This window comes from Lepisosteus oculatus, chromosome 10 (assembly GCF_040954835.1).
Source record: "Lepisosteus oculatus isolate fLepOcu1 chromosome 10, fLepOcu1.hap2, whole genome shotgun sequence".
In the NCBI taxonomy this organism is placed as follows: Eukaryota; Metazoa; Chordata; class Actinopteri; order Semionotiformes; family Lepisosteidae; genus Lepisosteus; species Lepisosteus oculatus.
Window position 1 is genome coordinate 31,948,521 of NC_090705.1, and position 27,882 is coordinate 31,976,402.

Here is a 27,882-nt window from a genome sequence, read left to right on the forward strand (position 1 = left end):
TTGAGTCTGTTCAGTACCTGGATGGGAGACTCCTGGGAAGCTACAGTATGGTTGCTTCTGGAAGTGGTGTTAGTGGGACCAGCGGGGGTCACCCACCCTGCGGTCTGTGCGGGCCCTAATGCCCCGGTATAGTGGCGGGGACACTATACTGTAGTTGGCCTTCTTTCGGATGAGACGTTAAACCACATTTCTCAATAAGAGTAGGGAGTTATCCCGGTGTCTGGGCCAAATTCCCCCCCCCCCCTGCCTTTACCATGGCCTCCAGATTGTCCCCATGTATGATTGGCTTGCACATGCCCTGCAATGAACTGGCACCCTATCCAGGGTGAACCCTGCCTTGCGCTCGTTGCTTGCTGGGTAGGCCCTGGCTTCCCACGACATCGTATGGTATAAAGGGATTTAAAATGACATGACATGACACTACAATTATTCACCCACTTGAAGAATCTTGTTCTATTGGGAACTACCAGATTTTGAAACATGAGAGGTCCAAGTCCTATATAATACTAGGTGGTACTTTATAGTTGAAGTAGGTTTGCTGTTTTTTAATTACTTAAGGCTATAAAGTATCCACTACATACTTCCTGGTTTTACATTTGTCTAAATGTAAGCAAACCTCATGCAAAAAGATTTCAAGATTTGTTAACTTTTAAATAGTTTAGAAGGAGAGGCCAAAATTAGTTTTGCTTATTGAGTGATGCATGGTAGAAAAAGTTTTTAGTGTACTTCATGAGATCTGAGGCGATACAGTCACTGGGTTATTTGCTTCCTATAATTCAGCTGCAGACAACAGCTGAATGACAGGTGTTTGGGGAGTTTGTGTCAGGGCTGCCTGATGTTCACCAGATTGAAGAAGAGAGACTCCAGAGGAATTAGAGAAGCGGATGCTTTGATCAGAGATCACTTTGTGGATGGCCTGCAACATCTCCTGCCTGTGTTAATGTACTTTGAAACCTTTCTTTTTCTTTTGAGATGGTGAACTGAGGAGCCCTGCTATTGTCAGAAGCATACAGAGAATCTGGGGTGTTCTGTGCACTGGCACCATATCTAAACCAACTCAGTCTCTACCTCTCGCAGCACCTGAGAGCTTGCAACAGTGGAACATTAAGCAGAGGAACCGAATCTGGAGTAGTCCTAGAAGACTGAAGAATAGCACTGGACTGGAAAATAGCAAAAGTGAATTGGCCTGATCCATTGCAAGATACAGTATGTTAGACCTAGCCTCAGGAATACATCATAAAGAATAATGTTTTCTTTTGGAGATAGTAAAAGTATTAAAGATCCTATTTCATACAGAGTGACATAACCAATGCCTATTTCCGTGACTGTAATTTGGATAAATGGCATAGCGATCGTGAGATTAACAGCAACAGGTAAAAGTGTATCTCAATACAGACAACACAGCAGTTCATTTCAGTGAGATTTTGCTAAAACTAAAAACATGATTACTCTTAATAAATAAAACTAAATGAAGCCTTAAAATGGCTCCACTTCACTATGGCAGAATAAAAAATAATGACACAAAACAACAGAATACTGTCGCCGGAAAGCATGTTTCCTGTAGGCATGTCGGGGTCAATGAATTCTTTCAGCTTCCCATTTGTCCCTTTTGACTCCAGTGTGCAAATCTGACACATGAAATGTGAAGTATCAGCTTTCATTGGAGACCTTTTAAGTTGAAGGTGGGCATAAGTGTGACTTGACCAGAGCCATCCTGAGGAAATTCAGGTAAAGAAAACTGTGGCTGGCAGTCCTTCTATTAATGACAGCTACTGGTGGAAATTTGGTGAGTAAGAGCCCAGTGACTGACAATGACATTTAACACAGATAACACACTGCTGTTCCTTGACAGCATTGCTCAATTGCATTTTTTCTAACGTTAAAAGCGTTGAGAGAATTCATTTCAGCTGGATGCTTTTAAGTTCTTGGTGTTTAACTGCAAGCCATCTTGTTTTTCCTGTTAAGAGTCATCCTCCCACATCATTTGGATCAAATTTTTTTTGTGCTTTCTCTGGATTCTCAGATGTAGCCCAAAAAAGACTGTCATTATCACCACAGACAGTTAAGCTATTAGATTTGGGAAACTGCAACGCTTGCCTCTAGAAAAAATATCGTTAAAAATCCATTACATTCATATTACATAGGAACATTTTCAATGATCCCAAAGGAAAACCACGTAACTGACTGAATAATGTTGAGTGCACTAGGAATAAAATCTGTTTAAAAGCATCACAGAAGAAACAGGTTTTGAATTTGAAGGATTTTTCGAAAATATAATAGGTTGCTAAAACAAGTTATTAAAATAATTTTGCACTCGCTACTGTATATAGCATCGTTTGTTTCTTATTTTTAGTTTTTGTTTCCAAAACAAAAAAAACAAACTTTTATTTTGTAATATCACTTTTAAGCGATAGAAGTTTGAAAAGATTTTAAGACAGAACCTAGGAGTTATTTTCCCTTCCAGTGATATTTTAATGTTCCAGTGTCGTTTGCAATATTGTAAGTAACAACTCTTTCAGTTCTAGAAACGTAATGTGACATTTAATGTGACAAGAGTCACCGGTTATTAGAAACCAGTTTCTCCCCTATCCCACAATGCTCTAGTGACGTCGTGCAAAATAGATTGAAGCTGTGGCTAAACTCAAAAACTTCCTGGAGCCTGGGAGGCGTAGAGACTGAAAAAAAAAAATCCCCGACACAGACGCATAAAGTGACATTCATCAAAACAAAACTGAAATATCACCAATAATGGACAGCTAGAAGTCCTTCATTTAAGTAGACACGGAACAGGACACGGAAGTGTCGGTACAACTGATGAGATCAAAGCGACCCAAACTGTTTGGTTAAGTATAAAGAAACAACGTGGAGAAGGATGTGGTTGTGCTGACAGTCCGGAGTTCGTATTGGCAGAAATCTCGGTGACCAGTCACTCTCTCTATTGGATCAGGAATGTAGTGACCAGGTAAGGCGACACCAGCACGAACTGTCCGTTTGATAATAGGAAAAGCAGCCAGTTTCGAAAGTATGGATACTTTTAATAGTGGGTTATTTCAGCCAGTGTAACCTACAGCTTGGTTCTCTCTTCTCTCTCAATCGGCGTTGAAATTGTTTCATAAGGAGTTGAGTATAGCTACTAGTTTTGATTATTTTCACGTATCGGCGAGACGGTTGCCTAAACACTTGGAAATTGACTTAGCAGAAACGATACATTGCATAGTACAAAATATTGACTCATAATTTTGATTTTGGTTAGCATCAGTGAAACCAACTAGTTTTCTTCAAGCTTTATTGTCAGTACCCCTGTTAATATAAATTGCCGCTTGCAGTAAAGTTTCTGAAATTTTCTTCCCGGATTGCTTTTCTGCGTTATGTGGGTCATCTTTAAATATCGGTCCTAAAGCTCGGCACGTCAGCTCACTGCTGCGGATATGTTTTAATCGTTTCAGTTTAATAACTCGCTTAATCGCTTGTCCTAACGCACAGTCCTGTCGGGTGCTCTTTGTGGATGTGCCGTCCAAGTTCCGAATCGTTAACTTCAATCGTTCAGTCACGGCGTGTGCAGCAAGGATTGATTTTAATCAGGACCGTCATCATTAAAAGTAACCGTCGCTTCCAGAATGTTGCCTGCGCTGCCTCTTTTCCCCAGGAAGCAGTCATTCACTGTACGTTGTCTGCTGTGGTCAAAAAAGCAAATATTCTTCATTCTCTGTTCTCGGAGATGGATATGTTCTTTTTCCGTCCATTGTTATTAGATGATAAATTATAAAAAGCCGGCTAGCATTATAGACAGAGTTTTATCCTTTCCTAGGGGTCTAATATATATAATTTAATTTATATAATGCAGAATATAAAAAAAACCTTTTCATACTGTATGTATACTACTATTAACTAGTATATTCTAAACTTAGGCCATGGGCTTCTCATGTTTTAGCTGTAGGTCTGTAAAATATATTATTTCTTTCTAATCTCCTAGTTTCACTCAGAGCTTTTCTGTCCCTACTGGCCCTAAGCAGTAGCCACTGAACTTCAACCTGCTTCTCAGGAATCAGGGGGGAGGGATAGTTGTAATCGCTCCCAGACAACTTTCCCTCTTAAAGTTGAACCTCTGTAAGTGCTAATGACTGTTGTTTCCTCTGGTTCTCCAGCCTTGACCAGCAAGGTCAGCAATCCTCTGCTTCTTGAAAGCAGCCAGAGCCACACTTTAATGTACTTTGGGCAGTGAAGGTACAATTCCCTGTCTTTTAGGATCGTCAAACAACAGATAACTGCTAAAGACACCCAAATTCACATTCACTGTGCTTGTTGGGACTTGTTCTCAGAACATTAGCTTGAACTAAAAAGAAAACTTGTTCTTACATTGTCATTAAACACATAATGACTTTTGTGCAGCAGCTTCTCATAATGATGTGGCGCGGTGGAATAATAGCTGTTCAATGAAATGTTTCTAGAATTGCTGTTGCCATTTATGCTGATGTTGTTGAAGTGTTGACCAGGGCCACCTCATTTGAGAATGAAGCTTCAGTGAAGGGTGTTTAAGACCAATAACAGGACGCTATATGCAAAGGGCTGTGGGAGTTTGCAGATATATTGCCCAGCCATATTGATCCATTGCTTTCTTCAAACAATGGCTGGATGAGGTCCTTGGATTGGTTAGTAGTTGCAATCAGACAAGCTTTATGGGCGGAATAACCCCCTTTTATTAATAAATGTTTCTATGGTTTTGTGGTGTTAATACATTCCCAGTACCCCTTAAAATATAGGGTTTTTTTAAATAGCCTTAAAAAACACAGAAGGGTGGAGGCACTATTATTGTATTGGGTGATATTTTTTAGAAGTTTTATCGAAGAAAAAATACTATTACAGAAGTAATTATCTCATCCTCTAAGCTTCACTTAGAAAGTGCCCAAGGGAAATCACAGGGGTCCAGTATGAACTTGTTTTTCACGCCTGATTCTGTTTCCAAAGGAAGCACACATTCAGTGTAGTAAAAATAAAATAGGTAATAGCACATTCCGTGTGATCCTATTGTAAATAATGATTTATGGTATTTTCGGGAGTACGTTAAAGAGGGTTATCAATTAGCTTGAAATGTTGAATCTGATAATGTGAAATTGGGCACGATTCAATTTATAGATGTATGATAAAGCCACCTGTTAGTCATTTTATTTTTTTCAGTTAAAAAAAATTGCTAAATTTTTTCCCGATTGATTGGGCCTCATATGTTTTCTCCATATGTTGATTGTGATTTATTATTTACATACTTTCTTTTGATTGAAACATGCAGGGGTTTACTTGGCTGTATTCTGTGAAAGGAATGTCACTCTCCACTCATGTTGGCTCAAAATCACACTTACACACTGTGAGATCCCACCAGCCCTTAATGGAGAATTTCAGGCTCACAGGAACCTTCACATCTGCCTTACTGCATATAGTGGAATTTAGTGTAAAAGGCATATTCTCCATTCCTCAGTCACCACGGTGTCCTGACATCCCAACAACCAAAACACCCTCTGGGGTTTGTAACCGATAACCAAAACCCAGTCTCTTTTGGGGAAGAGAAAATTCACCCTGACTCTCTCTCTGTCTTAACCTAACAGTAACTATAACTACTGATAACCTCTAACAGGTTGAATCCTTAATTGATATCATGCTAGTTCTGTTTAGCCATTAGTAGTAGCACTGTAAACCTATTTGGCTGATCCTGTTTGGCCAGGGACACTAACCAGAACCAATGAGTTTTCCTTTGACACAGCAGCAACCGAGTCTGCTACTACTTTCCACAAGTCTTGTTGGTTGTCAACATGGATGCCATCAGAGCATTACACCTCTATATTAACTAAAGGGCAAGACAGGAACCTCTTGCCTTCAGAGCTAACCCAGCGGAGATATCTGTCCTTGTTTTTTCTTTTCCAGTCTTACGTTTCCATACTGCAGCCAATCCGCTTCTTGGAGAATGTTCTCCAGGTGGTGCCTAAACCTTACCCTGTCTAAAGCTCTGCAACCGAGAGACAGATCTTAATGAACTATCAAAGAGATTAAATCAAAGACTGATGTAAACTGTGCATTTTCATGACAGGTGTTAATTCATGTGTTCTCTCCTTGTGTGTGATCTTTCCTTTGTGATCTTCTTTCTTTTACTCACACCCTGTATAAAAAATCTGCTAATGCTTGCATGTGCAAATGTGTGCACTTAACCCACATTGCCCTGATCTCTTTGACAATCTTAACACAACCGATATAATCCTTATATAGTTCTATAGATACCTGAACCACATTCCTCCACAATGAAAGCTGCTCTGTATCCTGTAGATACAGGTTACCTTTAAAATTTACTTTTATTATTATTTTATTCTACTTTTTTGGAAAATGTTGTCAGTACCCCTGTTTTAATGTTTGCTGTGCTAATAATCAACGCTTTTGTTTCCAGCATGCAGTCTATAGAATGCTTTCAAAGTAATATAATGCAGATTTCAAAGGAAATGTTTCCTTTGATAACACATTGCATGTGGTAATTAAAATCACTTATCTGATGCTCAATCTAGCAAGGCAATGAGGGTAGTATATGCTCAGGGTGTTTGGTTAGGATGTCTGTATTCTCTGAAAGATGAAGTATCAGATCAGAGTGGCACAAAGTGTGCATGTCTGCTGTGGATCTCTTCTCCTGCAACACCACAGTCAGCTCCGTGGACTACCCTTTCTGCCCACAGGTAGATGTGTTTTAAAATTGGCATAAAATGCCCTGTGAAGAGGTACCCCTAGAATACGATTTGAGTCTCATTTTAGTCGCAGTTGAATTTTTCTTCCTCTGCCCTTAAAACTCGCAAATGTTTCAAACCTATAGTTTATGCATGGATTTCAGGGACATCGATGCAATGTTTTTTTTGGCATGGATATGTTTTTGGCACTGGCACAATGTCGGATGCATTCCTCTCCAGTCCATCCCCACGTGGATCAGATAACAGGCGGCATCATTGTCTGAAGTGATAATGAGGTGACAGTGACAGATTGAAGGAAACGGTGACAGATAAAAAGGAGTGTAAAAGCACTGTACTCTTTAACACTGCAAGGTTACTGGCACTGCAGCAAGCGACAGGGGTCACTGTTTTGTGACAAACCCGACTGAATTCAAACCCATCTAGCACTGGCAGTGCTTGGTCAATTGCATGTACCAGCTTGGGAAAACCAACTTGCAGCTGGCTAGTAAACCAGGCATCTGAAAGAACATGAAGCTGGTATTTCCCGGATAAGTATCTTGGAGTCCCTTTACTCAAGATTTTGTTAAATGACGAACAGTGAGCTCATCATTCTTATTTAGCTGCACTGGAACTGGGTAAATGCTGCACTATAGCACATCTGAGCCTTGCTTTCATTTTTTTAAAAACATAAATTTGAATGATAGGACATCAGGTGGTTTTATCCCGTGGATTCGTTTTTTTAAATAAAAAATATTGAATCAAAGGAATAATGTAATACCGTATGTGCTGTACATTAAATAGATTTGGTGATTAACAGTGCTCTACCAAGTTAAATGTACTGTGTGTGATACAGCAAGATTACCATTGAAGGACTGCCAGATAAATTCTAACATTCATAATTCTTTGTTCACTGAATACTGTAGTTACTGTAAATAAACATTAAGAGTGCACTTAGGGGGAGTTTTAAAGTAGCTGGCAGAGTGGCTTATTTTCAAAGTAAATAAAATATTGCAGATTAATGAAGGATGTTATTTAGGCAAATTCTTATTTGAGTCAGTAAGAGAATAAGTTTTTTAAACAGTCCAGGTAATCTTATGTCGCAGTTGGTACTTAATCGCTAGTGTGAAAAAACTGTCAGAACCCATCTGTGTGTCAGTCACATACTGTAAGAACAGGAAATTCTCTCCCAGTGTAAATTTAGGTTAATTCCTTGCTTCTGTTGTACACTGTCCCACCTTTACATCATGTTAATATCACACGCACCTTTTGAAGGCATGCATCACTGAATTTTGCTATATCCGAGCAAAGGCTTCCTCTGGCTTTAAGCTAGACTAAGAAAAGTCTTAAGCTTGGTTCCTGCTTTTGTGTTTACTTTGCCATGTATTTATGTAACTTTACTTACAGTACTGCATACAAAAGAGAATATTCATTGTAGGTATTATATCAGACCCATACAAAACTAAGTTCTAAATAATGTTTTCTCTGGATTTCATAATATAAAATGGAAGCAATCTGCAAAATGAAAAGGTGAATCTGTGAACAGCAGTTCTACTTCTTGTCTTGTGTCCAGGGAATCACAGTTGTGTAGTCAGCCTCATGTGTTATACTGAATTGATGGTAGTCACTAGAATATTTATTCTTAGCCTTTCTTACTTCCTATCCCATCTCCATTTTAGTTGGTTGTTAAGAATTAATCTGGACAAGCACTGACACAAATTTCAATGGCTGAAAAGGTCTGTTACCAGGTTATTTATGTTAATGGGTAGTTTTACATGTGTGTGTAAAATTAAAAACATACAAATTTGAGAATACTTGTGCTTTATTAATAGTAAGACCTCTACTGTATTGCTTTGGGTGAATAACAATATGGAATAAGCTATATCTAATGACTACCATCTTAAGAGCAAGAAGGAAAATACCTGAAAGCTGTTTTCTATTAAATGGGTATATCAAATTTTAAAACATCTCCTCATTACCTCAGTTCTAGAGGTAACCAGATGAAATTCCAGGATCAGAACTGATCCTGAAAGTGGAGTCCTTGGAAAACTTCTTTAATTTGAAAGTTTTTCAAACATAGACTAAGCGAGAAATAAAATGTAAGATGGTGGTTTGCAGCTGTAATATTTCAAGGCTGTCTTGTGAAGTATTTTGCCAGCTGTCTCTGCACTGTGCGTAGTATTGTCCCTTAGGCATCTGTGGTATCTGCTTCAGTGGTGTTCATCTTGAAATACACGTATAATAACAACGTCAGAGTGTTAAATGTCATTTGGCACTGAAAGCTTCCACATTAAATGTTCTCACTATTGGCCATTTAACCAGCCCCTAGCAAAAATAGTCATTCATCCTGGCTGTGGTCTCACATCAATAGACTGCTGTTCTGTAATGTTGTTTTCTAGAATCTCTTTGAATGAGCAGTGCTAATTGGATGACATACTGTATGGTGACAATACAAAGTGCACTGTAAGAGCCATCATTTACTGGCTTCTACTGTTACATATGTAGATCACAGCTTTATATGAATAGAAAAAACCCCATCATCTTCAGATTCCAGTTTGACCCAGGAGCATTCCCTGGGCTATCATATTCAGAATGGAACGTGCTAATGAAGTCTAATAAAAAGACTTTTTGTTTGCAGGCTTTCTGCCTGTAATATCAGGATTCAGAGTCTGGCGACCAACCAGAAACTTGAAAGATTACACCTTGAAAGCTGAAATGAGTTTTCTAGTGGTGTCTGCTATTACAGGGCAAATGTTGCAGCATTGTGCAGCTGAAAAATATGTGAAGCAATAAAACTGAGATGGTGAAGGATGAAAACTAATTAGATTTTCAGGTGATAGTGCAAACATTATCAGCTGTCGGGTAAAAAAAAACAATTTCAAGTAATTTTTTTTCATGTTGTACCTCACCCTACTATACTCAGTACCACCATCCACGGTCTCCTCTGTGTATTGTCATTGTGTTTTATTTTGTGTATTCTTTTTGTTTATTGTTGTTGTCATTCTGTAAAGCGCTTTGAGAAGCCACCTTTAAAGGTGCTATATAAAATAAAGTTTTTTATTATTTTCATTGTGTTAATCTGGAAGGGGTTTGTTCAGTAAGTTCAAATATTGCAGGAAGACATGGTCTAAATGGATTAATGGATAAATACCGAAATAAATGCAATGTAAGAGAGTGCTCTACAGACTGCATAAAAGAGCCCATGATTAAGAAATCCATAAAATGTACACCAAACTCCAGGTACAATTGGGGAATAAACTGTAGTAATAACGAAAGAAGAAAGAAAATTGCAGCAGTGACAAAAAATAATTACAAATATTTTTTATACTGTAACAGTAAAAAAATGATAAAAGCTAGAGTAAATATTATGTAAAATAGTATGGGATAAATATAAGTAAATGAAAAAAGGAGGAGTAGTAGCACTATTTTAATATTTCACACAGTTATTTGTTTACAAAAGACGTGAACAGTATGCCCCAGGTTCCAAAAGGAGCTCCATCAGGATTGAGTAATTTTAACATAACTCATGATGAGGTATTTCAGGGACTAGGATGGCTTAATGGTAATAAACCACTAGAGCCCGATTCTGTTCTCACAGTTGAATGAGGGATTTGTACTTGATAATGTCAGCTGTCAATAAAGATTAGAACAGCACACAGTCCAGGACCAATCTGTCCTACTGCTTCTCCTATTTAAAGTACAGAAATAATACACCCGAACTGTAAGAGTACTTACAAACTAATGCCATTATAAGACACAGTCAACATGGATTTACAAAAGGGAGGTCTTGTTTCTCTTAGCAAGCCTGTTTTGTTATACAAGGATGGTGGATAACATATCGCCTGTACTCAGGATTCCTGTCGGCTTTTGATAAAAGGTTAGGTCAGTGGTAATGCACAATGTACAAGAACTAAAAACTGATTAATGAATAGGAAAGCGAGCCATTTTAAAGGGTATAAACTCTAATTGTGCTTAAATTAGTGGTGTACTGCAGGGATCAATTTTAGGCCTGTTGCTCTTATTATCATAATTTTATATGACATAATGGAATAGATCATCAGGATAGCAAACAAATTAAATCTGGAGATAATGCCAAAATCAGGGGTGAATGGAATTTAACATTGACAAGTACAAAGTGATTCACACAGGATGTAGGAACATACACTAGCCTACGACTTGAGTGATTCTAAGCTACAGGAAGCTATACACGAAAGAGAAGTGGACGTGTAGGTTTCTTTCTGTCCCTGACAAGGTAAGACAAATTGAATTGTTAGAAAAAATACACCAAAACATGTTCTAATCAGACCTTGTTTAAAACGTATTCATCTTTGTTTTCACTACCACAGATGGGATATTGTATCATTACAAATAGATCACAGTAGTGAAACAAGGATAAAGGATTCACAGTTGAAAACTAAAAGGGATTTCTTATAGCTCATAAAATTGGGTTGATGCCCAATTTCTAGGCTCATTCAACAACTGAAAATAAAAGAAGTAAAACATTCACAATTTTAGATTCACTAAGATCCTAAAGGACAAACAAGCAAAAAGAGACAAGTGACTTCCTCTTGTTTGTAAACTTTTGAACGTTCTTATGTTCAGTGAGATTAAAGTCAATGAACTGTATCACATTGAGACAGAACAAATGATTTTTGTGATTGTGAGACAGATTTCAGTTTTTGGATAAAATAATTTGTCCCATAGAATAATTTATAATTGTACAGTTTTATTATGCACAACATATTTTTATACAGTGTTAAATAAAATATAGAAATTTAATATATATATGTAACTTGCATTACTCTATTATTTGAGTGTGAATACATGGTGTCTTTTGTATTGTGGGTCATAAAACACTTTAAAAGAACGACAAAAGTGACTAAAAATAACATTCTTAAAGAATTCCAGAAGGTTTCTAGAACAGTGCTTTTATATTTCAGTATACTCATTGAAATCAATAAATCTGATTTTATCGTTATGGCTTTCATAAATGACAGATCTGTGTAGTAAACCTAGACGTGAGTGCTCTGACCCAGCAGCAGTAACTCAGGACAGCCGGAAAGAGAAAGCTTTGTGGGTGTTTTATAATTCTTTTGGTGTGGAAATTTTAAATATAAGGTATTGTGTTTGAGTGTAAATGGAAAGCCAATTCTGTAGGTCAAATTACAAAAGAAAAACATCAACATGAAGCTGGAAGGAGTGGGGTGTGGTGTCACCATAGCGCGTGTTCAGTCCTTCTGTATTTTTGAGGTGGGTGAGTTTGTGGTTTGCTGTGCTTCAGAATCCCCGGCCTGGGCTGTGTCCGTTGTCGCTGAGTGACTCTGCAGAGGCCATGAGAGTGCGCTGGTCGCGGAAGGTAGCCCTGCTGGCGAAGACCTCCCTCTTCCTCTCCGTCATGTGGGTGGCCTACCTCCTCCTGGAGCGTTCGGCCTCCTCCTTCCAGGGCTCTGGGGCGGAGGGTGCCGGGAGGAATCTGCTGGAGAGGCACTTCTCCAGCCAGGGGGAGAGCAGGGAGCAGCTCTCTCAGCCCGTCTACAAGAAGCCCCCTCCCGACCCCAGTGCCCCAGGGGAGTGGGGCAAAGCCGCTCACCTGGAGCTGAGCCCTGAGGAGAAGAAGCAGGAAGAGGACAGCATTGAGAGATACGCCATCAACATCTATGTGAGTGACAAGATCTCACTGCACCGCCACATCATGGACAACAGGATGTATGAGTGAGTAACTCCAGTCTCCACTGTGTGACACTTACTGTCTTAAGACATACTAATGCTATGCTAAGAAAAGTTGTTCATGTTGTCTGTGAATCTTCTGGCCATATCTGTCCCAGCTCCTGGTTGACTGGAGAATGACAAATTAAGGTCATTTCTGTGAGAAGTAGTTCATCCACAGTGTGCAGTTGTATCCATTGTGATAAACGTACTTTGCTCATTTTGAAGTTTGTGCTTTTGAATCTGATTGAAGTACAGATCTCTGCTCAGTAAACACTGCAGAGAAATTTATTCCAGACATTTTTTTTCATCACGCAGTGATGGTTGGTTTTTGGGAAGATTGGCTGAAACTAGAGAAATAAACATTTACTGTAAACAGTGATGTCTTCTTGCTAGTTATATGGTTTTCTCAGATTTCTGTAGTTGGCATTTGTATGAAACGTAACCTTTTTAGCTGTAATGAAATAATAAATAAAAAAAAAACTATTTTTGTGTCTCTTCTAATTAAAATCCATCCATTTTCTAACTGCTTCGTCCATCAAGGTCACATGTGAGCTGGAACCTACATGTATATCAGCAAAACAAGGGGTCACAAGTGGAAACTAATACCACCCTGGTATACCTGGCACACCCTGGGATGCCATGCCACTCCATTGCAGGGCAGACACACACATATTAACAGCAGGGCCAGATTTCCCAGACATTAATTAACCTACCAATAGGGTACGTCTTTAGACTGTTGAACGAAACCAGAGCATCTGCAGGAAAACCAACGTGAACACAGAGAGAACATACAAACTCCAGGCAGATAGCAGCCCAGGTCCAGAGTTGAACCCAGAGACCCAGAGCAGCAAGGCAGCAATCCTAATCACACTGTGTCACCCATAGGAAAGTCATACTAAAGCAAAAAGAAGGTTAATTTATGCCTGCGTATTTTCTACTGGAGTGCATGTGCAGTGAAGCACCTGCTTCAGTTAAACCCAGTGTTCTACAGCTGATACAGTATCTCATTTAGCCCACGGTTTGTATCCTGCATGATTCTCCGGTGTGGTTTCAGCTGGAATGGACATGTTTCAGCAAAAAGGAGGGGAACCCCTTTTAGGCATCTGGCATCTACAAAGCGAGGGACTGTGAAATTGTATTTTACATGCCAGATCCGTCTCAGCTGTGTTTGAGGAACTCTTTCAGTTTTATTTTCCTGGAAAGCCTATCTGAGCTAGCATTTTTTCTGCATAAGCAAACAGAGCAGTTGAGAAGACAACAAAGCCTACATATTCTAATGAGGCACAGAAGATAAGGAAATAATTGAGTGAGCTTGATGACAGAGAAGAAGCTCTCAAGCGACGTGATGATCCAAATTGATTTATTTTTGTTTTAAATTAGGAATTAGGATAACATCTTCAGAGCTGCGTCAGTACGCTGGCCGGTGAGACAGAAAATGGGCGGTTATTATCTTGTGTACTTAGGATCATACGATGTTCTGTGTACTTAGGTTTCAGTAGGTTGAAACAAACACTTTATGTACTTTTGGTAAACCTGGATATTCTTTTGAAAAAAAGGATTTTAAGCTATAAGTCTTCAAAGTTCTTTTTTACATTAGAACCTCCGAGTCCCGTCTAGACGTTTTGCCACTCATTTCTGTTTTGGAAGAGGGTGTGTCTTTTGTTCCCTAAGAGCTTTTGAAACTGGTTCTTGAATGTTATGTTATGAATGCCAGTTAGGCAGGTATGACTTAAAACTGCCCGGAGATTTCAGCGTAGTTATTAACTTAAATGTTACAGATTAACAATTCTTCTCCGCTTCAGAATATTTCGCCTGAATTTATTTAGTTTAAATTCTTAATTGAAAGTCTTGTACATACTGTATGCGTTTTATTTAATTATAGAAGGTGTGCATTCAAATAGGTTCCTCTGTTTTACGAGTTCTTATCTACACATTTTATACAGTATTTTACTGCGTAGTGCACCCTTCATATATACAAGTCATTGGCACTGTTTTGTTCTCAGAGCAGAAATACAGTTTTAAAAATAGTGGTTCAGGTGGGTAGCTGCGTCAGCATGCGTAGGCTGCAAAGGAACAAGTAATAGGTTTATTCCATGCTAAAAAAAAGAAGAAAGAGAACACAACGTTTCGGCCGTGGAGCCTTCTTCAGGTGTGAGAGAGACAGGGCAGTAGGCAAAGGTAAAGTCCAGTTTTAAAAATGTAATGTTATAATAATGTATAATAAAAAAAGAAGGTCTTAGAACTGGATGGAACAAATGCTGCATATTTTCTGTATATTCTTATACATTACTAAGGAATATGTGCACCTTGTTTTCTCTCAATATGATTAAACATCCGTATTAGCGTGGGTTTCCTCTGGATCCAGTTTCCTCCTACAATCCAAAATCAAACTGGCAGGTTAATCGGCTTCTGGGAAAATTGGCCCTAAGTGGTGTCCCCTCCATGGTGTATCCTGCCTTGCGCCCTTTGCTTGTCGGGATAGATTGTGGCTTCCCCACGACCCTGTATTGAAAGAACCAGTTAGAAAACGGATGGAAGGGTGACTCAACTTTCTAAGATTTTGAAGTTGAGAAATCTTCTGTATGTACAGGTGTAGAGCAAAAATGTTTGAGTATCGGAAGCTGCCCACAACATCGGTGATCATAGCGTTCTACAACGAGGCCTGGTCCACACTGCTGAGAACCATTCACAGCGTACTGGAAACCACCCCTGCCATCCTGCTGAAGGAGATCATACTGGTGGACGACTTCAGTGACCGAGGTGGGTGTTCAGACAGCAGATATGAGAAATGATGTCATCTTGGCATCCTTGTTTAATTAATGCTTGATGCTTGTTTTTAAAGGGGGCATGCAGAAAAGTCTCTATTTTTTTTAATGTTAAAGCTTTGAAAATACGTTAGATAATAAGTGAGATAATGCAAATATTTGTTACTTTAATTGCACGTTGGGAAACGTTATTATAGTTTAGGGTTACAATACTTAAGATAGTATTCCATGTAGAATGGCTTCCTTGTGCTTTATTAGCAAAAAGTGATATATTTGACCCTCAAGTCTATTTTACGAAAAGCAAATAAAAAAAAATGGCTTGTACTGTTAATGACGGTAAGGACACAGATGTTTCTTCTGTGCTCCTGTGAACCTCACTTACAGTAAAATCCATGGATTTTAAAATGATTAAATTTTGGGTTATCAGAGTTGATTAGAGTATACAACAGTCTTTTGTCAAGTTTCTCCATTGAGGTCATCTTTCTTTGACATTGATTTTTTTTTGTAGTCCCAGTGACAATGGATAAGAAACATTCATTTTATATTACGTGGTTTCTTACGCTTTATATGACACTGAAAATTACTACAACAGCATAGCCAGAAAACAGTGCCCTCCATTATGGCGTCTTCATTTGTACTCTCAATAAGCTACACTTCAGCGACTAGAACAAATAACTTTAGAAATCGAAGAAAGATATCAAAATTTGAAAAGACCAGTGTTCAGAGTATTATGAAAGAAACTGCTATAATCCTCTAGGATTCAAGGGGTGAGCTGCAGGTAGGTACTGTATGTGATACATCCCTGAAAGATTATGAAAATTCAAAGCAGACCAAGGAGAAAGATAGATGAGTGCTTCCCAATTGCAGTCTATCTGAAGTCCCAGCTGGAAGAGTACATCAGCAATCTGGAGAGGGTTCGGCTCATCAGGACCAATAAACGGGAGGGGCTTGTGCGTGCGAGGCTCATCGGCGCCACCTATGCCACGGGAGATGTACTCACCTTCCTGGACTGTCACTGCGAGTGCATTCCTGGCTGGATTGAGCCGCTCCTGGAGAGGTAAATTGGGAAGGGTATTCTTGGATGTCGTGAATGTCTTCAGTGATTTCAGACATTGGGTTCCTCGCACTAGATTCCCGTCATAAAGTGTTCTCCTGTGACTTATAGGCTTTGGTTAACATCTTCCTATTATAATGTTACAAATGGAAATCGTGTTTATTGATAATATCAATGTAATGTGTTTCTCTGTGAAGCCTGCAGTCAGAGTGTTGAGACTCTTAGTTTCTCTATGTTAACATCTCCAAAAGGGTTGTAAGATCCAGGCCATTCTGAAGAAAGTATAAAAGTGATTGACTGTCCTCAGATGGGAGTTTGGTGTGAGCAAGGATATTATATACCAGTTCTAGAAAGGAATTATCGAGGCGTTTTAAGTTTTACGTCAAAGTGTGGTTGAAAATGCATCATAAAGTGGTAAATAATCTGGAGAGCGTTAGATATCTTAGGCTGTAATTAACCATCTCTTGCCACATCGTGTACTTAATGGACCAAAAATGCTATTTGTTTTAGCTTCTTTCATGTGGAAGACACTATAGAGCTATGAAAGCAAAGAACAAAAACTCTTGTCTTCTGGAACGGTTTTATCTTATAGCTGTACAGTTTCATGATATGTAATTCTGTTTGTACAGTATGAATTTATTTTATACTGTAATAGTGCAATGCAGTGTTTGTGTCAGAATGTTTTATTTTAATCAAAGGTCAAATTGACATAGCTTAGTATTTATGTAGGAGTGTAACTTTATCTACCTCTACACCTGCCTACACCTCTGAGTCGTCCGTTATTGCTCTTGATTTAACTGACATTCAAAATACTGTGCTCAGATCACATCATAAAAATGGAGTCATACTGCCCTTTGGCCTATAGAACTAATGTGTACATAAACTTACACATTCTCCTACAGTCAATATTTGCAGTTCTGCCCTGATTCACACATTTCTTCAAGGGCTACAGCATGACATTTTCACAGGATCCACCTTTTTTTTCCCAGTGAAAACACTGGGCAGCTCGATGTTTTAAAATCTTCAGGGTTTCTGCATGCCAGCACAACTTTGAAAAGCTGATAGAGGAGACTGCCAGCTGCTGTGAATCAATAGGATTATGCAGAAATTAAGAGAGACCTGCATGATGTCAGACAGTCAGCAGTCACATGCCCTGCTTATATTGATACTGTACATCTCTTTAGACATGTATTCGGCTTGATTGATTTAACCAGCTGACCTAGAAACCAGAAACCAGTTAAGTTTGGTAATAGTTCAATTTTCTTCACGCTGATCTAACTCGGAAGAGATCAGATATTTGAAACATTTACAGAGGAGATCTTCCAAAGAGATTTTGAAAAAGACAAAAGTGAGTGAAACTGAACACCGATCAACCTTCCGTCTCCCCAGTTAAAGTGATGATAGACATGATACAGACGAGCTTGTTGCTGGGTCTGTTACTCACAGTTATAAAGATTTTTGCAATCTGTGATGTGGATAGATAATGACATTTATGTCGTACACAGAGGAAAGTATCACTACAGAAATAGCATACATTTCTGGAAACAGCGCATTCGAAACTGAACAGAAATTCTGAGTATATGAAAAGCTTACTTATGAAAGTAAAAACATGATCTTATAAGGAATGTAATAATATGTATAAAAAATGAACATGAGATAATTAATTGTCTGGCTTCTTAGAACTGAAGAAAGATACAAGATGTGAAGAAGGGGTTAACTGATTCCTTTCTGCATGAGGACTGGACGTCTAAGCAACAGGCTAGAGTTTTGGCAGGAAAGGGGGATAACTGATCAGGATTCCAGATGCCAGCTAGGAAACCCCCCCGGGACGGAAAACTAACACTGACCATTTGGCCAAAGTCTGTAAACTGTCCGAACACCGTGACCTCCCCATCTTTACCATAATAATGAGCTACGTCAGAAGGGGCAGAAAAGGGCTATATAAACTGAAAGTTTTGTACCGGCACTTTGAACAATACTTCGGTTTTGTTGTTCCTTGCGGGAACAAGACTTTGGTTTTATTGTTCCTTGCATGCAATAAAACTCATCTCTTTAACTTCATCTCGGGATCCAGAACTTATTTTTCTGTTACAACACCAGTGTCCCAGGGACGTTTGGGGATGCTGTGCCAAAATAGCCTGCAATAATAAGAACTATTAATAACAATGATGATTAATAATAACATGGCTCTGTGGCTAAGGATCTGCGCCTGTGGCTGGAAGGTTGCCGGTTCAAATCCCACAGCCGGCTGAGGAATCCTACTCCGCTGGGCCCCTGAGCAAGGCCCTTAACCCCAACTGCTCCAGGGGCGCTGTACAATGGCTGACCCTGCGCTCTGACCCCCAGACGTCTCTCCCTGTCTGTGTCTCATGGAGTGCAAGCTGGGGTATATGAAAAGATGAATTCCTAATGCAAGAAATTGTATATGGCTAATAAAGTGATCTTAACTTATAGTACTCTTCAGAAGTCTACTTGTATTAAGTATAATATGCACGATGGAAAGAAAATCAAGAAAACATGTTTTGCTCCTTTTACTATTTTACTATTATAAGTTGTCCAGTTGTCTCATATCGTCTGGAACTTAAACCATAAAACAGTCTTATATCTCTTTCTTACAGAATTGGAGAAAACGAGACGGCTATTGTGTGCCCTGTAATAGACACCATTGACTGGAATACGTTTGAGTTTTACATGCAGACAGATGAGCCCATGATTGGTGGCTTTGACTGGAGGCTGACCTTTCAGTGGCACTCTGTACCTGAAGAGGATCGCAGCAAACGGAAATCTAGAATCGACCCAATCAGGTTAGAAAAATGTGCACCGTCCTTTCCGCATCTGCAGGTACAGTGTATGCTTAGAAGAGAAGCGACGTTGGGTTCATAATTTGATACCGTGCAGACTGTTGAAAAGTGTTGTAAAACAACTATTTTCAGGCCACCAAGCGGAGTGTTGAAAGGTCATGATACTGTGCGTTTAGAAGTCTTTCTCTTGGGCTCACCTCTAGCTTCTCGGTTTTCATCGAAATGCGTCCGTATTAAGCTTCACCAAATCACCGAGCTCTCAACGTTGAATCGATTTCAAATGCGTTATGTGCCATGTTTGAAAAGTGTACCAAAGACGTAAATCTAACAAGAAACGGCGCAGTATTGAGTAAGAAATTGTATTAAAAGTCACGTGTGTTCACTTCGGTGTAGTTTTTCAAAACTTGTGAGGAAAAGGTGGGCCTATTTTGAAGTGGAGTCAGATCTTCTGAAACCCTCCACATCTTTATGAAATAGATTGCGTTTTTAAATACCCATCTTCTACAAAGGTTTAGTGCAGCTTATATTATTGTTATTGCTTAACTAAAAGAGATCAATGTATTTGTCCAATCTGCTGCACTTATTACATTGTATCCTGTATTTGGCAGGTCACCAACAATGGCAGGAGGCTTATTTGCTGTGAGCAAGGCTTACTTTGAATATCTTGGCACTTATGATATGGGGATGGAGGTCTGGGGAGGAGAGAATCTGGAGCTGTCTTTTAGGGTAAGTCTCTCCTGGGAGCTTTGTGTCAGCTGCGATTCACTGGCCGTCTTGGCTCATGCTGATGTTTTCATTTAGCTTTTTCACTGGAGAAAGCTGGTGAAGTAAAGGAATGAAGTTGTAATAAAAACATTACACAGAAACCCAATTAAGGAGGAGGTTAAATCCTTTCCTAAGTGATGACTTCAGTATCTCCAGCCCCACATTGTAATAGTGTTTTTTTTTTAGTGAGAATGTCAGTTAAATCAACAAGTAATTAGGCTTTTTTTTAAGAAAAAGAGAAAGCAGATCAAGTGAAATAATGATTTATGTATGAAGAAATCAAATCCTTTTTGGAGACTTTAAACTTCCATTCATTTTTTATGTTGTGTGGATAGGTTTACCACCGAGAAATAGTGATAAGAATCAAAATGGTTCGACTTCCTTTTGAAGATTTTTTTTTTATAATAAAGCAACAATGCTATAGAGTTTCAAAGGTAAAAACTGCCTTTGCCCCCAGTTTGAAAAGGTTAAATAGCCAACTGAAAGGAAATTTCTCCATGCTATGTCTAGTAATATAATCGGCAAAAATGTGAGACCTTTCTGCAAACATTTTCAATAGTCTTCTTTTTGGTGAAAGGCAGCTGTGGATGAAAATACAGTACAGAGAAATGTCGACTTATCTAGTTTATCTTTATGTAGGTGTATGCCAGCCTGAGCTTTTTTAGCTTGCTTTAAAAGTTATTTTTGGTTAGGAAATTTGGTTAGATAGTCTTATTTCTGTATCAGGGGGAACATTAAAAAAATAAGTTTTATAAAATGTCATGATAAAGTAATTGCAATACAAGGGCTGTGAAACGAGGAGGTAGGTATTATCTAATGTTACTGCTGATGTTGCTTTCTTGTTCTTTTTCATCATTGTCAAAATTTGTGTCTCTCTGTCAGGTTTGGCAGTGTGGAGGATCACTGGAGATCCACCCTTGTTCTCATGTAGGCCATGTCTTTCCAAAGAAAGCACCTTATGCCCGACCCAACTTCCTCCAGAACACCGTACGAGCAGCTGAGGTTTGGATGGACACGTACAAACAACACTTTTACAACAGAAACCCTCCTGCTCGAAAGGTATGTAAATTCAGGAAACTTTTAATAGGAAATGGCCGCCACTTAAAGGAACAAGCAGACGTCAACTTCTTGGGTTTGATAACCGTACTGTAATTTAGACTTAATTGAATACAAGGTTTGACTTATTAATTTTCCTAGTTGATATATACAGCATTATCTTTTGAATATTAGAACTCGGCTCTAGGGAACATTATTGCTGAGGCTCAGCTGTACACAGAAAAGAAGCAAGATGTAACGGGGCAAGAGGCACTTCTTTTGAAAACAGGAGACACTTCTTTATCCCAAGGAGTTGTGGGAGTATGGAACATGCTATTCTGGCATCTTTAAAGTCAAAGTATCTTTCAGGACTCTTATAATTAACTTTCAGAGTTCAGAGTGAATTTGTAAAACTATCAGTCCTCTCATAAATACATTATTCATGTTAAAGATGTTTTTTTTGTCTTGGACATTAATTAACAACCTGAATGGTTGTCTTTTTTGCATCAATGTATGGTATGCACATGTTTTGAGGTTCAGAAGAGAAATATTGCAAAGCTATAACATTTGTTAGGGTCCCAGTCTGAGTAAAAGCATTAAGACATACAGTAACTGTGATACATGAAAGGCTATACTCAGTACCAGGCTACTTTTGGTCTTTGTAACATCTTATAACACTTGGTTGGTGTTATGACTTATGGTCATCTGTACCATATTTTGCTAACAGTTACTAATTGACTGCATTTTCTTCCATCCTTCTAGGAAAAATATGGTGATATTTCTGAAAGGAAACTCCTTAGGGAGAGACTGAAGTGCAATAGTTTTGACTGGTATCTGAAAAATGTTTATCCAGATCTTCATGTTCCAGAGGATAGGCCTGGCTGGCACGGAGCAGTAAGTCATGCCCGTACTGTTCACAAACTTCCCTTTTTCCTTCTCATTTGCCTTTCTGTAACTGTGTGATCAGGAGATGTTCAACACTGTGCTTCTCTTTAGGTCCGTAGCTCTGGGATTCACTCAGAGTGCTTGGATTACAATGCCCCAGAGCATAACCCTACAGGGGCGCACTTATCTTTGTTTGGTTGCCATGGACAGGGGGGAAACCAGGTAACTTGTTTTTTTGCATAACTGTGGTCTCACACAGATTCAGTTGTTGTTTATCAATTGAGTTGCACTGACTGATTGTATCTGAATTATCTGCTATAACTGGTGTGCAGGATAGTAAATTGTTTTTAGAATGAATGATTCAGATCACCAGCAGCCAAAAAGGAAATTAAAGCAAGCATATACTGTAGATATCTTAAAAACTAAAAGGGGCCATTGATGTTTGTAAGAAAAATGAGAATAGTTTTTGTAGTTCAAAGGTGTTTTTTAGTTAAAAAGTATGCACTGTAGTTTACTTTTATCGACATGAAATTGAAGCATTTGTTGAACTTGGCAGAGGGTCTGACCTGTATTTCACAGATGCACTTGAAGTAAACTCCAGTAATTAAACGGAAAGTTTAAGTCACAGTGTATTAGCCCTGAGACTGCTTACTCATGGACTTGATGCATCAAGTGTCACTAAAAATGCATAAGGTGTCAGTGAAAATGAGTAAGTGGACACTACACCATCTAAGGTTACTGAACAAGAACCCTAGATCTCTCCTTATAAAATGTGCTGCCAATTAAGAGACACCTGAGAACTTGACAGGAATGAAAACACTGCATCAGTTAGATTCTAGAAGAGAAACGTGCAGACCTACAATTTTCCATCTTCTATAGTTATGGAGTAGATTATTATTATAATTGTAATAATTATATCATTAAAAGAATTCTTGTAAGGATTTTTCTACTGGATGTTAAAATTCCATTAAAAAAAAAGTCGTTATAAAATGTTATGAAGAAAAGAAGAAATAGCTACAATGCAAGGATATACAGTACCACAGGATCACTTGAAAAGAACATTAGAACTTGAAATGAGATGTTTGCACGGATCATTCGAACAATATTAGCACTAATAGTACACACATGTAAAATCAGGAATATACGGTATTATTGCACACAATTAAAGTGTTTTACTTGCTCATGTTTTCACATAATAATATTAGGAATAGGATTCTAACATGTGGCTTATAAAACTGATACATGATTCGTTTTTGTAAAGAGTACAGTACCCTTCAATTTTACAAAACTGATTTTCTTTTTCTAGTACTTTGAATATACTTCAAAGAAGGAAATCCGATTTAACTCTGTAACAGAGATATGTGCAGAGGTACCAGAGGGGCAAGACTATATCGGAATGAGATATTGTCCACGAGATGGAACACCGGTGCCTAAGAGCATTATCTGGGAGTTCAGAGAAGTAAGTGAACTTCAGAAGCTAAACTAAGATGCCTGAAGCCCATGTGCATAATCACATGTACTGTACAGCTGTAATTGATTTCCACTATGCATTTGTTTACTCATATTTATCACTTACTTAATTCAGAGAAATTAAATCATATCATTTTTTGTTCTGAATGATTTAGCTTTTTTTTTAGAAACAAGTACTCACGTCCAGCGTTTTTTCTCCGTCGAGCTGCTGTCAAATCGCAAAGAAAAAAGTAATTCCCTGTTGGAGCCGGCAACAAATGATTTGTTTTCCTTTTTCTCCACAGGATGGAACAGTCTATCACCCGCACTCCAATACGTGTATTACCTCCTACCGCAATGCAGAGGGACGAACAAGCGTGCAAATGAGAAATTGCAACCCTGCTGACAAAAATCAGATATGGAAGTTTGAGTAAAAGGGATTGAAGACGAGACCAGCACCCAAGTGCAATTATCATGGTGGACTGTCACTGAGACTTTTCAAAGGAGGAAGCCAGAAAGATAATCTGCATTCACTAAAAAAAAGACAACTATCATGCCTTTAAGACATTTTCCTCAACTGAGAATGACATCTGCATTCACCTTAGTGCCTGTGCTAGTTAAACAGAAAATAGTGCGGAGTGTGTTTTTCAAAGATTTACAGGTAAGATTGAAGGTTTAGACAGTCCACCACCATCACTAACACAGCAGGACTGGAGTTAGAAGATAACTACTGCCCAGCCAGTGGAAATGCTGATGTGAAAGAAAAGAAAATATATAAAGAAGATTGCACTAATATGTCAGGAATTGGAGATGTAGATATCACGGTGCTTCGTTGTAGCTGTTTTTTTTATTCCAGAAAGGCAGAATTAATTTTATTATGCACCCTTAATGGAAAAAAATGCCACAGTTTGTTAAAAAAATAATTTGTTCAGGGATTAAATACAGTAAATACGTAGGTGCTTTGTGATTTCCTCTTTCCAGTACATACAGTACACTTGAAAACTAAATGCCATAAAGAAAGGTTAATTTAGGAGTTTGAGATTTGACCAGTACAAGGTGGTACTTGGACTTTTTCACCTTGAAACTGCTGTATTCATCCTTTTGTGAAGTTGGTTTGAATCCAGAGGTGAACTGATATGACTTAATCCTGTAATCCTCCTAATTTAAAAGGTCATGTGAAAGACATTGCATTGCAAATATCTCTCATACCACCAATATGTCTTACGTGCTGAAGATGTGGCATTTTCAGAAATGAAGTACAATTTTTTAAGGTTGCTTTCATTAAACAAACTTGTGGTAAGCCTGAACACAGTAAGCTATGAATAGCCGAGTAAAACCAGCCTTTTTAATACTGTTATTCTGCATAGTACAGGGTTTTTCTGCATTAACACATAGTTGCCAAAAGTATTCCTCATACTACCAAAGTGCCATTAAGTCAGAGCTATTTTTCTGTTGCTATATATGCATTTAAAAAGCTAGGAAGTGTTACATAGTTCTAAAGATTTTAACAATAACATTCTGTTCAGAATGTGTGACCAGAAAGTGTGTACAGGAATTGCCTTAAAAAATCTAAATTAAAATTTCAATATTATGCGCAGAATAAAAAATTAGGCAACAGAAAAATTGTAGAAACAGTTTTTGGGTACACATTTGATTATAGTCAAAATCACCTTACAGTTATGTAATGCGATTCAAATTCCTTTATATTCTTATTTGCATAAAGTTGCTAAGCTTCAGAGTTTTGGTCTGTAGACTACAATCTGATTCTTTCTTGTGTATATACAGTTTTTTTTCTTCACCTTTTCATCAAAGTACATATCAAGGTAAGATATATACTGTATACTGTATATACGTTTGTGTGTACAGGATATTGGACATTTTTTTTAAATTACATAAATAAACTACTAAGAAAATCTGAAAATAAAGAAAAATAGAAATACTACAGTAAAAAAACAATTATAATGTTTTTTTTTAAAGAGAAAAAGGCATCAGCTTGTGGTTAATTTCAGCATAACAATGTCAACTAGACAATACAAATGAAAACTTAAAAGCAGTTAAGCTTTTGCTCTGCGTGTTTTCAGTTGCTATGGGTTGACTTTTTTCAGCATGGTTGGTTTTTGTACAAGGCATTCTAGATGTGTAATATATGGTTCATACTGTACTTCAGAACTAGAAATGAAAACTTTGCATTACCTTGGACTCCATACATATCTTGCCACAGACCATAGCCCCAATATTATTAGTACTGTACTGCAATCAATACAATACGTATCTAATTATAATCTACTGTATAAAACCATACAGTAGAACATTAAAGAAACAATTATATTACAGTGATTTAGGAATTAATTCTGCATTTTGATTGTCTTGATGGTGCTTGCCTCAATCGCATTGTGAAATTATGAAAAGCCAACATAAAAAAAAACTAAAGAGGATCAATCTGCAAATGTTGGTGATTATTTTACTAATTCTGCAGATTCCTGTTGAGCCTTCAAGGTTATAGAAGAATAGCGTATTTAATTTAAATAATATGCACATTACATTGGTTCATTAATTTTAAGGGCTTCTACACACAGCTACAATCAATAGTATTCATTTGAGTATTGTAGTACTGTGTTAGTGTTTTTTAGATGAAGTGATAGAGTTGTTTACTGCACACTGAAGCAGAAACTCATTTCTTTCTCAGTCATTGCTGAGCCTGGCATACATTCTTAACTACTCTGCTGGCAAGCTGCAGTTGAAGCTTGTAGTTGTGCTTGTTTGATCTGAAAAGTCTGAAGCTCTTCCTTGTTGTCATGGGTGATGCCTGCATTAGTCTGTGATCGCAAATGATTTCCAATGTGTGTGGAATTAGTTAAAGCCAGGTAGATCAGTTGAGAACATTCACATTTTTAATGGCCTGTTTATTCACATGAATGGCCTGGAGACCCATTTATATAGAGCACGGAATTTACTGAAGCAATTTAAGCGACACGCCTTGTTCAAGTGTAAAACTGCAGCATCCCATCTATGATTTGAGCTCATGATGCTGTAGTCCAGGTCCACAACCTTAATCTCTGAAGAAAGTCTCAAAACCTCTAAATGAAAGGTTCAAGCCATTCACTGTAAACTGTAGTATATTCTCATGTACCTCTTAAGGACGTTTATTATTATATCATTAAAATACAAAATATACGATCATTTTTCATCATGTAACTTCAAAAACCTGGCTTATGGTAGTATAAAGCATCTTAAGCTCTTGTGAAAATGGTTAATAAATCTTATTATTTATGATGTGAGAGGCAATTTTAAAACTTGGTTCAGACAAACTGTTTATGAGACTTATGGGTAACCAATCCTCTGTAATTAGGTGGTATACTAAGTGCAAAATCATTGCACTCTATATGACCTGCTGATTCCAAAATCAATCTCTGTTAATGGCGTTTTCCAAGGTTGTGGTTTTCTTTTTATCTTGTTAATTTGTCCTTGCTAATATTCTGACTGTTTTAAGCCATATTTCTAAAATGAGTAAATATACATGCTTCTGGTTAAGGGTGGCAAGGTGGCGCAAACGTTGAAATTCAGAGAAATTAGCTTAGAAAGGCCCTGGGTTCAATTCCTGGGGTGTTATCTGCGTGGAGTTTGTAAGTTCTCCCTGTGTTGTGTGAGTTTCATCCATTAGTTCAAAAACATGCTTGTGGATGAATTGGCTTCTGGTAAAATTGGCCCTGCGTGTGAGCGTGTGGGTGTCTGTTTGCCCTAAGATGGACTGGCATCCTGTCCAGGGTGTATCCTGCCTTGTGCCCACTGCTTCCTGAGATAGTGTCTGGCTTCCTTGTGACCTTGAATTGGAAGGCTGAATTAGATGGATGGATTTTGCTGATAACAACACGTCAATACTGTTATGAGTAACATATTTAGTTTGTCATAATGGTTAGACTTAACTATGTCTAAGCTCTATTTTACTGTTAGTTGGCAAGAGAAAGCCTCAACACTGAAGGAATGAGGTTATACTGCACTGTATATGCATATACATTATCTGTACACTATGCCTGTACTTATTGCAATTGAGATCTAATTTCATAAGCTGATTTATGTCCTGTTTGCAGAGTTTCTCCATAAAAAGCCGACTAGGTTCTGAATTTCAAGAAGTGAAAAAAAAAAACAGAAAAAGAGAATATGTTGTTTTTACAAACTGCTGTTCCTTTTTGTGTAAACACAAAACAACTGGTGTTGCTTTTCCTTTACCCTGGCAGCTATTACAAGTAGTTACAATACCTGAAAAGTGCTTTTCTGGACTGTATCCAAGTCTTTTTCCTCAAGGGTGATTGTTGATAAAGGACCAGGATTATCCTTCTCCTTATATACAATGTTGTGAGGGTTTGAAAAAAAAAATTATTTACCATCTGAAAACATTTTAAAATACAAAATAATTTCTAATCAAATGCACAATACTGTTTAAATTGTAGGGGGTATACTGGGAGAATAGTGTCATTTGTAAGTGACTTTAAATTATATTCTTAATACAGCAGATTCTTGTTTGGATTTTTCTTTAAGTAATGGTGGAAAGGGATTTGAAGGGGTTGTACAAAAAAGAGATTGTGCATGTTTAAACTACTGATTAAGAACAAATTATTTTTGTTAAATTGTTTTGAATCTATAATTAAAATGCCTTTTAACTTATAGTGGCATTACTGTATCCAGACTTGGGCTTTTTAACACATTGACAATTAAAGTTTTGTTTATTT

At 38.0% G+C, this 27,882-nt stretch overlaps 1 protein-coding gene across 1 annotated transcript; it reads left to right on the forward strand.

Annotated features, from left to right (window-relative positions):
• Positions 1-2,619: 2,619 nt before the first annotated feature.
• poc1bl (POC1 centriolar protein homolog B (Chlamydomonas), like) lies at positions 2,620-27,817 on the forward strand. Its single transcript, XM_006635780.3, has 11 exons — positions 2,620-2,962; positions 11,974-12,404; positions 14,992-15,161; positions 16,034-16,223; positions 18,839-19,024; positions 19,630-19,747; positions 20,669-20,845; positions 21,584-21,715; positions 21,818-21,928; positions 23,013-23,165; positions 23,461-27,817. Exons 2-11 carry the CDS (start codon positions 12,025-12,027, stop codon positions 23,587-23,589), a joined length of 1,746 nt encoding a protein of 581 aa, XP_006635843.2. The 5' UTR covers positions 2,620-2,962; positions 11,974-12,024; the 3' UTR covers positions 23,590-27,817.
• Positions 27,818-27,882: the final 65 nt, after the last annotated feature.